The sequence below is a fragment of the Equus caballus genome, chromosome 1 (genome assembly GCF_041296265.1).
Source record: "Equus caballus isolate H_3958 breed thoroughbred chromosome 1, TB-T2T, whole genome shotgun sequence".
NCBI lineage: Eukaryota > Metazoa > Chordata > Mammalia > Perissodactyla > Equidae > Equus > Equus caballus.
Genome location: NC_091684.1, coordinates 153,262,808 through 153,282,356, shown reverse-complemented (window position 1 = coordinate 153,282,356; position 19,549 = coordinate 153,262,808). Strand labels below are relative to the sequence as shown.

General features: G+C 36.6%; 1 protein-coding gene across 12 annotated transcripts in view; it reads right to left on the bottom strand.

Annotated features, from left to right (window-relative positions):
- Nucleotides 1–19,549, bottom strand: part of ATP8B4 (ATPase phospholipid transporting 8B4 (putative)) — a 216,286-nt gene that overhangs the window by 59,111 nt on the left and 137,626 nt on the right. For all 12 annotated transcript variants that reach the window (XR_002799642.2, XM_023617657.2, XM_005603053.4 and 9 more), the window contains 3 exons: nt 15,595–15,638; nt 12,283–12,448; nt 4,438–4,626 (listed from right to left, as the gene is read on the bottom strand). Coding sequence is in view for 11 of the 12 variants with exons in the window: in XM_023617657.2 (XP_023473425.1) it covers nt 4,438–4,626; nt 12,283–12,448; nt 15,595–15,638 (399 nt within the window). In the remaining variant the exon portion in view is untranslated. The remainder of the gene's footprint in view (nt 1–4,437; nt 4,627–12,282; nt 12,449–15,594; nt 15,639–19,549) is intronic.

Here is a 19,549-nt window from a genome sequence, read left to right as displayed (position 1 = left end):
ACAGAGAAACGCCTGTGATATGTCAGTGTGATTTGTACTTTGGTAATCTTTAAAAACTTTAGAGTCGAGCAACCCTTACCTAAAGATCTTATTAGGGCCTTCAAAGCAGCTATTGTCATTTATTCTTTAATGATTATCTGCCACTTGCCTCTATTAATAACTATCTTTGATTTTTATCTCTGTATTTTTACTAACATAATTAGTAGAATTGGTCTTTCCAAAACTATATAATGAGATTGGTATGTTTATCCTGGAGTAGATTCCATACCCTCTGACAAAATTTTTTATAGAAGTCTATTTTTATTTAGATACCTCTGAATTATATCAGGGCTCTTGCCCCAGAATGAAAGTACAACTGATATTGAACTATATATTTATGATTCAAGGAAAGCCAAAAAAATGGAAGGAGGAGAAGGAAAAGGAGGAGGAGGAGGAGAAGAGGAAACAGCAGCAGCAGCAGCAGCAGCAGCAGCAGCAAATGTCTGAGCCTTCACATCAGGCAGGGTGTTGTCCCCAGAGGCCAAGCCATGTGGCAATCATGAGACTAGCACTGTTTTTCTGCCTTGTTATCAAACAGAAACTGTTCTACCCTAGAGGAGTCCCTCTTTCAAATTCCTCCTGATTAAAAACCAAACAAAAGCAAAATAAAGCCCACTAGCCTCCATGCTTTCTGTGGTGGAACATCACCTTTCTTCATATGGGATCCATTAAGGCAAACATCTGATGTTTGTGGTTAAGCTGCAATTTCTCCACAGCCTGTAATGGTGACTGATGCTGGGGAAAAGCCAAACATTTCCCTGTGTAGCAATCTCAGGTTTTTGCCAACACCCTCAGAGCAAAGAGAAGTCAGTTCTGGGCCAACCCAACATAAATAACACCTCCCCTGAAGCAGAAAATAGAAGATAGCTCCTGCTGATACAGCATTAGGCCAACAGCTAGCGTAGCACGTGAGCTCATCAGCAACACTGATGATGACTGCCTACAGCGTGTTGTCAAAAAATTTAAAATAAACTTCCTCCGATGATGTTTGGGTTTTACCTGCTGAGAACAATCTCCCAGAGCTAATTTCCAGTAGTTAGAGACCATAAACCTACCATTACGTACACATACATGTTTTCCACAGTAGAAACTGATTTAATACTATGATTACGATATTCATAAGTTACAAACTGTTGGGTTAAATTTTATTTAACAAACATTTATAGCAAACCTACTGTGTGCCAAACTCTGGGTTTGGCCCCGGGCAGTTTAAGGAGACTAAAGCATAGCACCTGATTCAGATAGCACACACTCTAACAACTGGGAAAGTCATGAGTATCATGGGACTGGTGGCAGACTGGTGATATGAGCAAGGTGCTCTGGGGAACAAAGGAGAATGTGGTTATTAGAGAGTAGGAAAAGAATTGAGAGAACGGGTGATATTTGAATTGGACATTACTAGATGCGTAAGAGTTTTCCAAGAAGAGAAGTGGCAAAGAGAAGAGTTCTAGATAAAGGAAATAGTACCTGCAAAGAGTGAAAAAGTGCAAAATGCGTGCCAGGAATGGTGAGGTCCAGTGAGGCTGGAGCACAAAGTTTTGGGAAGTGGAAAAAAAGTAGATTGAGGTCAGATTGCAAACAATCTTGGATGTCATGCTAAGGACTTTATCCTTTAAGTTCTGGAAAGCCACCAAGGTTTTTAAAATAGATGATAGCAAAATCAGGCCAATGTTTCAGAAAGAATACCCTGGTGTCAGCACAGAGGATTATTTTAAGGGGGAACAGTCTTGAAGATATTGCAATAATATAAGCAAGCAATGATGAGCGCCTTAACTAAATCAGTGGTACTGGAATTAAGAGAAGAGGACAGAAATTTTTTACAACAAAAAGGGTTTTTGTAGGCTATTTTAAGAATGATTGCTCTGTCGCCTTGAGGAGGAAAGACTTAGAAACAGGGCAACATCTGAGGATCCTGCAGGCAAGGCAAGAGACGTTGAGGTCTGAACAAAGACAGCAGCAGAGAAGGAGACAGATTTGAGAAATGCCCCGAACATCTCTGGGGAAAATAATGACTGGTATTTGAGGATCTATTAGTCTAGGGAAGTGGTCCCCAAACTGTGGTCCCTTGACCAGCAGCATCAGCACCAGCATCATCTGGGGGCTTGTAAGATGTGCAAATTTTTTTTTTTTTAAAGATTTTTTTTTTTCGTTTTTCTCCCCAAAGCCCCCTAGTACATAGTTGTATATTCTTCGTTGTGGGTCCTCCTAGTTGTGGCATGTGGGACGCTGCCTCAGCGTGGTTTGATGAGCAGTGCCATGTCCGCACCCATGATTCGAACCAATGAAACACTGGGCCGCCTGCAGCGGAGCGCGCGAACTTAACCACTCGGCCACGGGGCCAGCCCCAAGATGTGCAAATTTTTAGGTCTCACCCAAACCTACTGAATCAGAAACTCTGGGTCTGAGGCCCAGCAATCTGTATTTTAACAAGCCCTCCTGGTGGTTCTAATGGGAGCTAAAGTTTGAGAATCACTAGCCTAGGGGCATAAAGGAGATGGAGGTGTCAAAAGGAAGTGAGCTATAATAGGGGTTAAGAGGCTAGACTTTGGAGAAAAACAAACGTGGGTTCAAATATTTCCTTTGCATCCTACCAGCTGTGTAACAAGTTGTGACAATCTTGGGTAAGTTACTTAAAATATCTTTGAGCTTTAATTTCCTCATCTCCTAAATGGGGAGTAGTACACTATTGCAAGAATTTAATGAAATAATTCATTGTAAAGTGTTCAGTTCAAGGTAAGTGTTAAGAATTTTAATGAGGACTATACAAACAGCAATAGCTGTGAGAAAGAAAGTTCCATTTTAGAGATGTAAAATTTGAGGTAACCACAGTACAACCCAGTGCAGAATCCAGGAGAAGGCTGAGAATGTTTGTGGATCTCAGAGAGAGACTAAAGCTGAAGAGCTATATAGGAAAGTACAGAACACAGGCAATAGCTACCATCATGGGAGAGGTAAAGATTATCCAAGAAAAGCACGAGAAGTGAGAAGAGAAAAGGACACCAACACTGAACAGTGGGATGGAGAGTGGTCAGCAAAGGAGCTTAAGAAAGAAAACAGGACAAGAGGAGAACCAGGAGCCAGTGAGGTCACAGAGGCCAAAAGAAGAGTGGTAAGAGAAGGTCAACAGTCTCAAATATCATTAAGTTTAAAAAGATGGATGATAGATAGATAAGGAAGGCCATTGCATTGGGCAGTTACGAGGTGACTGGAAACTTCTGAGAATGCATTCCTTCTTAAGAGGTAGAAGTGGAAGACTGACCCTAATGGGCTGAAAGAGGAAAGAATGGAGAGGAGCAAAAACTGACCTTGAGAGATGAAGCTGTGACAGAAAGAAGAAAATGGGGCGGCAAAATCAGTGCAGGTCAGAACACGAACAATATCTTTAAGGAAACAGGATGATAATAGAGCTGTGGGCTGAAGGGAGAAGCCAGTGATAAAGAAGAAATCCAAGGCACAAGCAAGGGAAAAGAGAGCAAGGAAGGAAGGAAAAGGAACGGAACCAGGCAGAACCTTCAGCTTTGAAAAGGAACAAGAGCCATTATTCTCTAAGGCAGGAAAAAGAACGAGCAAACTACAGCCTGGGGATGAAGGAGGAAGAGGGGAAAAGAGTAAGTCGATGACGTGCAGCAACTCCATTTTTTTGGAGAAATAAGAGATGAATTTAGCTTGTAAGAGCAAAGGAGATCATGGCCGGGTTGAGGACTTGAGGAAAGGGCAAAGGTTTAGAACATCTGTTATAAGGACTGGGAAAAGGAGCAAAATAAGAATGAGAGAGACACTGAAGAACTGAGGGTGAGCACAGAGTTAGGAAAGCATGGATTTGTTGTGGTGCTAAATACAATAGTAGGTGGTCATCTCCAGCAATGCAGGTAAACAGAGGAAATGAGTAATAACAAGAAGGCCGATGATGATGTTCGCAAAACAGCAATATCAACAACCAGCACGCACCAAGTAATTCAGGAACTCATCCTCAGCCAGCACTGTGTAGTGATTAAGTGAGCGGGCGTTGCAGTCAGACTTGCTAGGTTTGAATCCCAGCTATTCCTTTTCAAGCTCTGTGACCTTGGGAAAGTTACTCAACTTCTCTGTGTCTCAGTTTCATCTTTAAAATGGTCATAAAAATAATGGTACTTACGTATAGGGTTGTTGTGACAACTAAATCAGTTAATTCAAGTAGGGAATTTAGAACAGTGCTGGACAAATAACAAGCACTTGTTAAATGTTAGTTATACTTATTACTTCAATGTTGAGGCTAAGTTGAGGATGACAGAAGTTCATAAATTTACAAACATATCACATCTCTCAGCACATAACCAAGAGTGAGATCATCCCTGAGAGGCAGCAATATAACCATTGTACTATCCAAAGATCAAAAATAATCTCAGCTACCAACCGTACCTATGACAGACATCCTTTTTCTGATATTGTTGAAATCCAAAAAGGCAAGCAATTGATAAGTAACCAGCGTTCCTAGTTCTTCTATTGTTATCGTCTCTGGGGTCCGAGACTTGAAAGTGAACCCAAAATTCCTTGCAGCAGTCACTAGAGCCCCTTCGTCAGGTGACTGAACTTGGTAAATCAGCTGTCCTAAAAGGAAAAGAAACAAGTGCATTAAACAACCAAAAAAGTGTATTAAAGAAAAAGGGAAAAGAAAAAAATGTATTAATACTGTATTAATACTAAATAAAATTAAATTTATTAATAACTAACATCCATAGAATGCCAATACCAACTCGAACTCATTCTATAACAGCTAACTCGTGTGTCAGCTCTAGAAATCAGACCTTTTCTACTCACTAACCACCTGGACCAGGTGCCTGTCCCATGGGATATCATAGGACACCATGCATACCACCACTGGAGGTCATCTTAAGGAAAATACTCATTCCTGAGGCGGCCTCTCCATTATGCTGAAAGTTTCTTAGGTCAGAGACCATATTTCTGTATTTTCAGTGACTAGAGATGTACCATGAAAGTTTCAAAAACTAAAACACTTAATATATATTAACTCACGTAATCCTCATGGCAAGACTTGAGGATTCCCATTTTCTACTGGCAAACCCTATGACTGAAGACGTTCTATGATTTTTGCAAGATCACACAGCCAGACTGATGGAGAAGATGTTCCAAATTCCACTTCAGTCTGCCACTAATGGCCATTTAGGAGAACACATATAAGAAATCCCTTGAAATGTAAGGAATCAAACCAGGATGTTAATTCTTGGTACCTGATATTGTATATGTGTTGGAGTTAGGGTAGGAGGGGAGGGGAGAGAAAGTTTGAGAATCACTAGTAAAAGTAAGCAAAAAAGTTCATAAAAATACACTTTAAAAAACAGCCCACCCCTGGGGCTGGCCCCGTGGCATAATGGTTGGGTTTGTGCACTCTGCTTTGGCGGCCTGGGGTCATGGGTTCAGATCTTGGGCACGGACCTATATACCACTCATCAAGCCATGCTGTGGTAGCATCCCACATACAAATTGGAGGAAGACTGGCACAGATGTTAGCTCAGGGACAATCTTCCTCAAGCAAAAAGAGGAAGATTGGTAACAGACATTAGCTCAGGGCCAATCTTCCTCACCAAAACAAACAAACAAACAAATAAAAAACAGCTCATCTGTATAAAGCAAGCCCTTCTATATAAAATTATATCATCTTTGTATGTAAAAATACATTAGAAAAAGTAAGCAGAGCAGGATCGATATTTACTGATTCATACTGATTTCCAAGATAAATTAAGACAACAATTTGCATGTTAATGAATGTACTATGATTTCTCTTCATTAAAAACAAACAAACCACCTACATATCTGCATATATTCATATATACATAAGCAAACGGAAAGGGTGAATGCACACCAAATTTTACCATTGGTTACCCCCTGGAGGGGTGGGATTAGAGGAGATCAGGGAAGAAATTGTTAGCTTTGCTTTTTTTTTTTTTTTGGAAGATTGGCACCTGAGCTAACATCTGTTGCCAATCTTCTTCTTTCTTGTTTTGTTTCTTCTTCTTCACCCCAATGCCCCCCAGTACATAGTTGTATATTCTAGTTGTAGGTCCTTCTAGCTGTGCTATGGGGGACACCGCTTCAGTGTGGCCTGATGAGTGGTGCCATGTCCACACCAAGGATCCAAACCCACGAAACCCTGAGTCGCCGAAGCAGATGGCGCAAACTTAACCACTCGGCCACGGGGTCTGCCCCCATAGCTTTGCCCTTATAAATGTTTGTATTATATGGTTTCACTTGATACAATAGGCATACATTAATTTTTGAAATTTGAAAAAGGAAAACAATTAAAGCAATTACTTGATTTACTTGTGAAATGATATAATAACTTCCACTTCCGGCAACATATTGAACTGGGTGCTAGGCTCAAATTCCCCTGCTACAAACAACTACAGATTCTGTATAAAACATTTTAATATTTTTGAATGCATCCATGAACTGGCAAGAAAGCAAGAACTGTTCAGGTCAAAGACTGAGAAAAAGAATACAAATGGACTAAAGGAACCACTATAGCCAGCTTTTGTCTTGAGGGCATTTTCTGAACTAGGAAAACTTGATCATTGGTTTCCAGCTTCTCAGGTCTTCGGTTGGAGAGGACATAGCCCAGCATGAGAAATCTAACAGGAGACCACCTCTTAAACCCAGGCTCCCAAAAGGCTACTCTCTCAGAATAAGGGTAAATTGGAAATCAGTGCCCCATTTAAGAGTGTCTGTAAGGAAAACTTTCTATCCATAAATGGGAAGAAAAAGAAAAATCTCTGCTGAAAATGCATAATCAAAGACTGACTCCCATGCATATCTACATCCTAAATTCACAATATCTGGGTGACTTGAAAAAAATCAAGCTGAACATTTAGTTTAATATGTTTCTGCATTTGAACTCTGACTGAAGCAAATGCAAATCTTTGCTGGAGAAACAAGCCTTCATCTCAGGACCCAAGGAATTTCTACAAATTAAGTTCCAAATAAAAAGGTCATCTCACAGTGGAAAATCACTAAAATCACAATAAACAAGACACAATTAGAACCAACAGAAAGAACAGAAAGAATAAGATCTGCAAAAACTTTAGATATTGGAATTATCAGAAATAGCACATATAAACATTTAATGAATTTCAAGACATAAAAGAGAGGTATGAAATTAAGCATATTTGAAAAAGAATTAAAAACTTTGTGGAAATTAAAAATCAAAAACCACAGATTGGATACTACTCGAGAAAGAACTATGCACTGGAAAACAATGGAGAAAATTCCAGAATATATCTGAGAGAGACAAAGAAATGGAAAAACAATAGAATTGTTAAAAGACATAGAGAATAGAGTGAAAATATCTAACATTAAAGATCTAATATGAGAGGGAAAATTAATCAGAGGCAACACTTGAAGAAATATATGGCTGAGGAAACTCCAGAAGTGATAAAAGACGACATTCCATAGATTCAAGAATCTCAATGAATCCCAAGCAACATAAATCTTTTAAAAATTCACATCTATACTAAGAACATGAAAGAAGAAATCTTAAAAGTAGCCAGGGAGAAAAGACTGATTATCTTCAAACCACAATTTGACAGCTAACTACACAGGAATAGAAATAGCAGCCAGAATACAGTGGAATATCTTCAATGTGCTAAGAGGAAAACTGTCACCTTAAATTTCTACACACAGCAAAGCATCATTCAAGAATAAGGATGAAATAAAGTTGTTTTCAAACAAAGTTTTTGAGAGTTTACTACTTGCAGCCTCTCCCTAAAGGAAATTCTAAAAAATACACTTTAGGTCAACAGAAGCTCAGAGACGGGACAAGCATTAAAGAGCATGGACACTAGTAAGTTTATGGATAAATCTAAGCAATCATTGACTATAAAAATAATATCCTGTGGGATTAAAAAAGAAAATACATGACGAGGGTACTATATAAGTCAGGACAAATTGATTAGCATTGAAGGATTCTAAGGTCTTTGTGTTGTTCAAAAGAAGGCCTAGGCTTTAATAAGTTAATTATGCTAAAATTTCTAGGCTAACCACTAAAAGAATCCAAATAAGGGTATATTATCTTCAAAGCAGCAGAAGTAAAAATGAACTCAATTCGTAAGAAGACAATAAAATAAAGGCTAAGAGACAAAAGATGGGCCAAATACAAAGTAAAATGGTAGAAATAAATCTAAATATATCAACAATTGTAGATGCCATTTACAAGAGATGATCTAAAACATAAAGAAAAGAAAAAGATAGATTGGCAGGAAAGAGTGGGAAAAGCTGAACGATGCAAAACTAACAAAAGGAAAACATCTATAACTATATTACCATGAGACAGAATAAACTTGAAGGCAAAAATATTACTAGAGATAAAGAAGATCAACAAATATTAATAGAAGTTTTAATTTAAAGAAGACATAAGTCTAAACTAGTATCTAACTAATAACATGACCATAAAGCAAACACTGGCAAAACCACAACTAGAAATAGACAAATGCACTATTACAGTCGGTGGTTTTAATGTACTCTCGTTAATTGAGAAATCAAGTAGTCAAAACAATCCATTGAGGTAGAAGATTGAACAAAACAATTAACAAACATTATTTAATGGATATGTCTAGAGCCCAGTACCCAATAACGACAGAACGCACATTCATTTCAAGCACACATGAAACATTTATGGAAACTGAATACATACCAGGCCATAAAGCATGCCTCAACAAGTTTTAAAGGAGTGATATAATAAGGCAATAAGAAAAAAAACTCCAAAGTTTTACCTCTTTAATTGCCACCAACTAAAACAGGAAAAAAAAATCCTACTGAAGCACTTGTACTGCCCACTTTCCTGCTTCCGAAATTTCATCCTGACAAAGGGAATGAAAATATCAACTTCCCCCAATGACTTCTCCATGAAACAAACAGCACACACTTAAAATAAAAGCAACACCCTCAACTATAAATTATATAATTTTAAGTTTGCTAGATTTAGGTTCTGTTCTTTTCCATAACTAACTCTCATATAAGAAAAGTTTGGGGGGCAGCCCTGTGGCCGATTGGTTACGTTAGCATGCTCCGCTTCAGCAACCCAGGGTTTCGCTGGTTTGGATCCCAGGCATGGACCTAGCACTGTTCATCAGGCCATGCTGAGGCGGTGTCCCACATAGCGCAACCAGAAGGTCCCACAATTAGAATATACAACTATGTACTAGGGGGCTTTAGGGAGAAGAAGAAAAAAAAGAGAAGATTGGCCACAGTTGTTAGATCAGGTGTCAATCTTTAAAAAAAAAAAAAAAGAAAAGTTTATATTTTTTAATGTACTATTACACACATGGATTTAAGCTATCTATCCTATAATTAAAGCTTTAAATGGAGAGTAAATGTAATTTTCTCTCACTCAGTGATGTAATCCTTCACTTAGAATTTGATATCTCAAAGCAAGAGACAGAAATAGCTGAAAGGATACGTACATTTACCTCTCTTCATTTCAAAATACCTTTCTACGGCAGAAGAAATATTAGCCAATATCCACTAGCATGGGTAAAATTTAAGGATGATAATATTAAATGTTGGTAAGAAGGTGAAGGCACTGGAACTCTTTCTTATACGTTTATGGTAAGAATGTAAAATGATACAACCATTTTTGGAAAATAGGTGGACAGTTTCTTCTAAACTTAAACACACCTACACTATGATCTGGCAATTTCCATTCCTAATATTTACCAAAAAGAAATTCGTTAAAATTTTTTTAAAAGACATAAAAATGTTTATGGAAGCTTTATTCATAATAACTCAAAGCTGGCAACAACCCAAATGTGCAGGAACAGAGGACTGGAAAAAAACAAATGTGGAATTAACACAACGGAATATTATTGCACAATAAAAAGAGAATGCAATAAAAAAAGAATGAACTATTGATTGATACAACAACATGGGTGAGTGACAAAAACATTACATTGTGTGAAAGAAGCCAGACACAAAAGAATATATATTATATGATTCCATTTATATGAAGTACAAGAACAAGCAAAACTCATCTTTGATGATAGAAATCAGGGCAGTTGTTGGCTTGGGAGGGTTTGGGGGTGTGAACTGGAAAGGGACATGAGTAATCTTTCTGGAACGATGGAAAAGATTTATACCTTGAGCAGTGTGGTGGTTACATGGGTGTATACAATTGTCAACACTCATCAAATACACTTAAGATCTGTGTGTTTTATTAGATTTAACTATATCACAATATGAAAATTTTTTAAATGATACTAGGAAAGAAGATGAAAACCATCAGTAAACTAGAAATTTGAGAAATGGCTGCAAGATAAAAAGTAGATTTGATCAGTAAAGAAATAAGAAAAGAGAAAACTCCAGCTCAAAGCATTCACAAATGAAAATGAACACAGAAGTAAGAGCAATCCCCAAAGATTCTCCAAACTCAGAGTCAACAATGGGAAGTGTAGACGTGGTCTTGGGGCATCATTAGCAAAATTAGTCGGAGAATTCCACTCAGCACTCGGGACGACTTGGGCTCCTCCCCGTCAGCTGACTGAACAGGCTGCGGTAACACTCGTCCCCAGGATAAAACCTTGACAATGTTCTTCCACACAAAGAGTACAGCCCACTTAAGGAAACAAAGATTTGAATGCTGAGGCTGGAGACCAAAGCTGAGAAGAGCCTCAAGTGGCTTCAGAATTCCACAAGGATAAGAGAAAGGAAAAGAGGGAAAGGAACTCTATGACTCTGCTGTTTCCTTCCAGGCCAGGCCTTAAGAACAACTCTCTCAAATGGGGGCTCTGGCACTGACTCCCAGCACTAGATCTGAAAAGGGAAGATAGTTGATCCAAGGTATCATCTGAATCCGAGGAGGGAGGAACCCTACACCCAGAAGACGAGCTCTGTATTCTGCTTCTGCCACAATATTGGGAGGCAGGCCATTGTAATCATCCACATTCACCAAGAGACAAACAGGGATTCTCAAACACAACTAAGAACAGGCAACCACAAATCATCGAACACGAGAACAGCACAAAAGTCAGACATAGACCTCAAAAAACACCGTTCCGTCAAATGAAACATAATATAGGAAACAAAAGAAAATTTCAATTTAAGCATAGTTAATATCCTCAAAGAGACCTAAGAAAATATAATGACATTAAAATAAAAAGATTGCTAATAAAATAAAAGATTTTTGGAAGTGAAATAAACTCAAAGGCAGAGATAAAAGAAACTTACTTAAAGGCATGGTGACAACCTCAGGTGAAAATATAATAAAGGATTATTGGCATTAGTAGTATAAAGATCAGTTTAAGTCATAAATATAATTATGTGAATCCTCGCAGCAATTAAAACCAGAGGAATGGGATAGTCTAGCATTATCAAAGACAAAACTATGGTTCGAATACAGTCCTAACAAGGAAAAAAAAGGAAAAAATAATAGAGAGAGAGAGAGATAGAAAACATTTATTCAAGTGTCTGTATGCAAATTATATATATATATACACACACACATATATATGAGACACACACACGTATACAGTCTAGAGTCTATATATAATATATTTCACTTCTGAGTTGAAATTCCTTGGGTGGTATTTTGTACTCAATAGTTGGTAACAGAAATAAATAGAACTTATAAAGGGAATAGATTGGGCTCGACTGGAGCAAGAAGCCAATTGATTATACTGTTATCCACCTGCCTCATCATTTTAATGTTACAGTGGCTCAACTGATTTTGTTCTACTCTATGAAACCTGAGCTCTAAACAACCATCTTACTAATGTGAGAACTTGTTCCTAATAGTGACTAAATAAGAATATTCTACTATCAGTGTAAATCTATCCCCATTACTGGGAAAATTCATTCTAAGCATATGCCTGATGGCCATCTGCATCTCTTAGACGTGCATGTTAATAACGAGAGGTTAGTGACTTGACTGTATTTCCCTAATTGTCCTGGCTGCTAGGAAGCTCACAGTCAAATGTGGTGCTCAATCATAAGAAGTATTTCATGCCCTTCCCTTTAATTGGGCCCTCATGTTTCCATTGCTCCTATTTCTTTTCTTTTTCTTTTCCTTTAAGTCTCTCCATATTTTTTGGAAAACATTTGGGATATAAAAAAATGTAAAGAAAGCTAGTAAGAGGTAAACTCCTTATTCAATGCTGTACTTTTAATTAGAAAATCCTTCCAATTCTAAACATTTTTAATAAAAATATCAGTTCTGATTTAAAAAACAAGGCTCACCACTCAGACACACTTTCCACTTACCTGCACTATTTTCCTCTGACATTACAGTGTGGCAGAGAGCAAGTAACCTAAGGAATTCGTGCACTTTGGGATCACCCAGTTTAATGGCTTCCATCAGATTGTGGTCAAAGAACTGAAATGTTCTCTCTGCTTGGGAGTTGACTGAGAAATCCACAGGCTCTTTTTTCTGTAGAACAACAACAACAACGACGAAGGAACTGCAGACTTCATTCCAACAATAATCTTAAAATTCAAAATTCAAAAACACTTCCTCTAAGTATTTTCAGTGCTAGTATGATTTTTCAGCCTCAAATATCTGGCACTAAAATGGCTTTCTGTTCCCTCTTTACTGTTAAATTTTACCTTCTCGTTTCAGAGCTATGCACCAAAGCAGCGAACCTTCCAAAAGCATATGGGGAAGAAAAATATCCAGTGGGGGTACAGATCCTCAAATGCTTTTTTGCAACCCCAAAATACAAAGAAGCCCCAAAAACTGAAAGTTTTTTCTAAACCTGCTCGATGGCAAAACATGACCCAACTTGAACTCATTTTAGCAGCAAAATCTGACCTGGAACGATACGTGACTAATTATAGACTTCTTTTAGTCTCCTTAGTATGAATTAATATTTTCCAGTGCAAAAATATTAATGTGTTTGATTACAGAGTACTTTCTGAGATCTCACCGGAGATATTGCATAATGCAATGACAGAAGTAAAATCAGGATTTTGAAGGATATTTGCACTCACATGTTCGTTGCAGCATTACTCACAACAGCAGAGTAAAGAGTCCATATAGAGAAAGAATTGTTAAAAATTATAATGATACAAAGTATAACCTAAAATATTATAAAACTAAGACAAGATATAGCCCAATGTAGATGGCCTGAACTCACTTATTAAAAGATCGGAATGCAAAGCAAAACCCAATCATATGTTGTACACAAGAGACACACCTGAAACAAGGTCATTTCATTCAACAGTGAAAATAAAAGGTGGGCAAACCACAAATGAAAAGAAACCAGGAGTCGTGATCTTAATATCAAATACGGTTGAATTTGGGTCAAGAAGAATTAAAGGAATCAAAGAAGGGCACTTTTAATGTTAAATTGTGTAATTCATAGTAAAAATGTAACCGCTATGAACACCAAAGCACCCCAAAGTAGCATCAGTACTCATCAAACAAAGATTTCAGGCTATATAGGAGCTAGAGAGAGAGATTATCGAAGACTTTAATTAACCTCTTTAATCCAAACAGATAAATATAGATAAAAGATAAACGATGAAACAGAAGATCTAAATAATATAATTAATAAGGTAGAACTAGATGACATCTAGCTAATTTCATACCTTGAAAACAGAATCTAGATATGCTTTTTTAAGGACCGTGGAACATTAACAATTGATCACATTAAGTCAAAAGAAAACCTCAGTAAACTCTGAAAAAGTAAAATTAATAAAAATATATTCTTTTATTAAAAGTATAATAAAGTTAGGGGAAAAAAATCCCCCACCACTTGGAAAGTTTAAAACTCTTCCTTAAAAAAATTCATGGTTCAATATGGATATGCAAATTGATATGACAAAAATAAAGACACTTTAATAAACTACACATCAAAATCCATGTGATAAAACTAAAATAGTATTTAAAAGAAAATTAATAACCATAAATATTTGCATAAAAAATAAAAATAAATGTTAAGCATTAAAGTATGAAGTTATGAAAAGAAGAAAAGAAACCTGAGGAATGAAGAAAGAAGGTGTTAATAAAGATAAAAGCAGAGTTTATCGATTAAAACACACACAAAAAAAATATAGATAATAAATAAATCCAAAACATGTACTTTTTTATGGGAGAAAGAGGCAAATTTCTAATACAATCAAGACAGGAAAAGAATAAGAAAAACAAAAAATAAGAGATAATAAAAGGAAATAGCCACAGATAAAGAGGAAATTAAAGGAATTATAAGAGACTTCTTTGCTCAACTCCTTGCAAATAAATCTGAAAATCCTATTGGATTGGATAATATTCTAGGAAAATAAAATTTTCCAAACCGTTTCAGAAGAGATAGGCATTCTAAACAGATAACCACTATAGAAAAGAAAATAAAGAACATTATGAAAGGGTTACCACGCCAAACAGGACCAAGTCCACATGATTTTACAGTAGCAGTTTATGAAACCATTAAGGCACAGATCATTTCTGTTATATAAACTGTCCCACAAAGTATTCAAATAAGGAGAAAATACTCTCTTTCTAAAACAAATATAACATCCATAGCAAAACAAACATTACTCTCCAAATGAACATTGAGGACCAAAGTTTTACAAATACCAACGCACATATCTAAATAAATCATTAGGAAACAGAATCTAGTAGCTCATTGGAAACACAGTTTAACATGACAAGTGACATTTATTCTTGGAAACCATGGATGAATAATAATCCAATAGACAAGTGGGTAAAAAATGACAAACTAGAAATTTACAGAAAAGGAAACAATAAGCTATTAAAACTGTGAAAAGATGCTCAACCTCACTCATAATAGGAGAAATTAACATTAGAACCATATTGACATATCAATTTTCACATAGTCTTGTCAACGATCAAAAACTTTGATAAAACATCATGTTGGTGTGGGCAGGGCAGAGGGCACTCTTATACTTCGCTTGTGGCAGGGTAAATTGGTATAAATTCTAAAAAAGGCAATTTTGCAATATTTATCAAATTACAAATGCACATAACTTTTGACTTAGCAATTCCATTTCTAAACGTGGAACTTGCTAGAGAGTATAAGATCCATGTGAAATAATGTATGTACACTAATTTTACTGCATTATTTTATTTTTGCTCATTTTATTATTTTTGCTGCATTTTTTTTACTAGCAAAATATTGGAAATATCCTGAATGTCCATTAGTGTCTCCTTACATAAATTATGGAACATCAATATAACAAAATGCTATTCAGCCATTAAAAAGAATAAGGGGACACTTTTTTCTTTTTTTTTACTCATTTAGAAAGATCTCCAAGAAGCATTGTTGAGAAAGTTGAAGAACGGTATGTATAGAATACTACTACCTACGTAAAAAAATGGAGCAATATCTCCATTGCTTATACATAAATATCTCTAACAGAATAAAAAACAAAAGGAACTCTGTGGTTGGGGGACCTAGATGAGGAGAAATCTTGAACCATATGCATCTATTTTTTTAATGTTATGCATTAAGTATCTCATCTGGTCACAATGGAAATCAGGCCTCTAGGAACTCACCATTTTTAAAAAGCATACAATTTGAAATTAAAAGTAAGAATGAAATTTTATCACCTCCACACCTTAGTTATGTCTGTCTTCCGACCCAGGTCATCCTGCACTTCACCTGTCAAAACCAAAATTGAGAATTAAAAATAAATGAAATTGAAACTAGATTTAGACATTTAGTTTTAAAGAATATACTTATTTATTACAGCACCCCTACTAGATGGTATTATGAGTCCAAATGTAGACTTTTTAGGAGTGTTTTCAAACTGTAACCCTAGACATGGCAATTAATATAGAGAGAGACATGTTTCCCCAAGATAGAACTAAAATGCAGTATGCATTAAAACAAAATAGAAAGCTTGCAATCGTGATTTTCTGTAAATTTTATTTATTACATTATCTATAATGTTTGCAAGAGGTAAATTTTTGTCTTTCACTTTCTCCCCACTGTTGGAGAATCCAAAATTATATCCTAGACAGAGAAGTTCTCATCAGTGCTAGAGCTTGGCAAACACATCTTTGTCTATCTTGGTTCAGGCCAGATACATCTGTGTAATATCAAGGTCAAGTTAGTATGTAAACTTTAAACAACGTCAGGGCCTTCTATATGCAGAGAACATAGCCAGTTATATGCCAGATATTTAAAAATAACTTTTCTTAGTGTCAATCTGATATGTGCTTATTACAGATACATTGGAAAATATAGGACGCTTAACAGTAGAAAATAAAAATTATTAATAATCCCACCACCCAAAGGTAAACAATATTTGTAGAGTTTTTCTCAGGTTGATTTTGTGCACGTGTGTGGAGATGTATTCATCAGACTGTTTATAAATCTCTAGTTCCTGGTGCTTTTTAGCCACTTAAAGTGTAAGAATTTCTCCTGCCATTAAAACTTCTTCGTGAATCTAATTTTGAAGGTTGTATAATAGTCCATGTAGTGTAATTTATTTGAGCTTCCCCCTATTTGGAGGCCTTTAAGACTTTTCTAATTTTCGCTTGGCATTTGAAAGTTTAACACTATTTGCCAGGACTGTATTTTTTGTAATAATAATAAGAGTGACTTGCAGCAATTCTGCGCCAGGTACTTACATTATCACTAATCTTTATAACAAACTTGCCACATGAAGATTTTGATTCCTGTTTTATGGATGAGGGAACTGAAGAACTGAGCTCAAAGTGACATGACTCAACCAGAACTAAAAGGGCAGCAGAGTGGCTTTTTGAACCCAAGTCTTTCTCTTTCCGCTACACAATGCCATGACCAAAAAAGCACTCGACAAAGAGTTACCTGCTGTTTTTCTGGGGCACAGGTCTAAATCTGGAATGCTGTGTGACTGCATGGGGGGAGGCATCTCTGAGCTGGTGAATGAGCCTAGTCAAGCACCTGGAACTTAAATTTCAAACTCACTGCAGTTATGTTCCAGGCATTACCCCATAGGCAGTAACTCCAATAAATGACAAAAACAAAACAAAACTGCATCTTTGTGTAAAATGGTCCCCCCAAGAAAGCCCATCTTTAGGGCTGGTGAGGGAAGTGAAGAAAAATTAAAGAAGTCTAAGAAAATATTAGTTGTGAGCCAGAAAATAGAAGATTTCCATAAACCAGAGTGGACTGTTAAATTTTCCCAAGGCCTGGATCTACGAGATAAACAAGACCAACTTGTATGAAAACAAGAAAAAGTGATTCTGAAACATTCTGTGAGTGCTTTAATAAGAATATATTTTAATAACATTATAAATAAATCATAATGGCATATAAATTAAGGATCTAATGGAGTTACTTAAATATTTCAGTTACTTTCCTGCATTTTATGAGGGAAATTATAAGCTATCATAGGATTTGTAAATTTGGAGATTGGCAAAGATCTTGGGATATACACTTTGTGAAAAATCAAGGGCCTTCTCTAAAAATAACCCTGTGACAAACATCTCTACAAATTAAATCTTGGTCCACATGTCTGAGAATTTCCTAGAAGTGATAATATTATATTATCATATGTGCCATGGCAAAAGAATCCAAAAGTCCCCCAAATTCAAAATATCTTCACCCACACATCTATGGACAGCTAATTTTTGACAAGGCAGCCAAGAACATACAATGGAGAAAGGAAAGTCTCTTCAATAAATGGTGTTGGAAAACTGCACAGCCACATGAGAAAGAATGAAAGTAGACCACAATCTTACACCATGCACAAAAGTCAACTCAAAATGGATTAAAGACTTGAATGTAAGACCTGAAACCATTAAACTTCTAGAAGAAAACATAGGCAGTACACTCTTCGACATCGGTCTTAGAAGCATATTTTCAAGTAACATGCTTGACCAGGCAAGGGAAGCAATAGAAAAAATGAATAAATGGGACTACATCAAACTAAAAAGCTTCTGCACAGCAAAGGAAACCATCAACAAAATGAAAAAACAACCTAACTAGTAGGAGAAGATATCTACAAACCCTATATCTGATGGGTTAAAAACCAAAATACACAAAAAACACATACATCTCAACAACAAAAAAGTAACAACCCAATTTAACAAGTGGGAAAAAGAATTGAACAGAGATTTATCCAAAGAAGATATACAAAGGGCCAACAGGCACATGAAAAGATGTTCAACATCATTAACTATCAGGGAAATGTAAATCAAAACTACAATGAGATACCACCTCACTCCAATCACAATGGCTATAATTAACAAGACAGGAAACAACAAGCGTTGGAGAGGATGTGGAGAGAAGGGAACTCTCATACACTGCTGGTGGGAGTGCCAACTGGTGCAGCCACTATGGAAAACAATATGGAGACTCCTCAAAAAATTAAGAATAGAACTACCATATGATCCAGCTATTCCACTGCTGAGTGTTTATCCAAAGACCATGAAAACATGAATGTATAAAGATACATGCATCCCTATGTTCATTGCGGCATTATTCACAATAGCCAAGATTTAGAAGCAACCTAGGTGGCCATCAAAGGACAAATGGATAAAGAAGATGTGGTATATATTCACAACGGAATACTACTCAGCCATAAGAAATGACGAAATCTGGCCATTTGTGATAGACCTTGAGGGTATTATGCTAAGTGAAATAAGTCAGAGAGAGCAAGTCAAATACCGTATGATCTCACTCATAAGTAAAAGATAAAAACAATAACAATCAATCACTTAGAGACAGAGATTGGATTGCTGGTTACCAGAGGAGAAAGGGAGAAGGAGGAGGGTGAAAGGGGTGATTAGGCACAAATTTGTGATGATGGATTGCAATTAGTCTTTGGGTGGTGAAAATGATGTAATCTACACAGAAATTGAAATAAAATGATGTACAGTTGAAAATTTATCTAACGTTATAAACCCGTGTTTGTGCGATAAAAAAAGAAAGAAAAACAAACAAAAACAAAACATCTCCAATACTCTAAAATTTTCCCACTTAAATTACTGTTTGAGTTAAGGCAGTAATTTTAGAAAGCCTCTGAAAATAATATTGAAAGAAAATTTTTGAAGGAAAGGTTCTATTTTGTTTACCAGTCATTATAACAGTGACACAAGCAATGCACAGTGTAACTGAGTGCTTGTGGAAGCCCAGGTTCAGAAGCATCTGGGCCACCACCAGAGAAGGGAGGGTGGGCAGAGGAGAGGTGAGGGAACCATGGCGACCATGGGTGATGGGAGTGGAGTTGGAAGAGGAAGACCAAACGGCAGCAGAGTATAAAAATCAACTTCTTGTATTTCTTAGTTTTTGTCCAAGGTCAAATCTTGCTTTAAGATACGTGGCAATGTGTGAAGTTTCCCATCAGGAGACAAAGGCAAGTTTTCTTTCTCTTTTTCAGATTTCCTTTACTGCCTGAGATTTCCGTATTGAGAAACTGGACACTCAGAGTCCAGTGAAGCGAGATTGAGAGTCCAGAGGAAGCCAACAGAAGCCTCCTGCTGAGCTTCCATGCTCTCAGCAGAGGGAACTGTCTACTGTCTGGCCAAAGTCGAGGTGACAGGGTCACATACAAATAGAATGCTTGAAAATCCAAATACAGA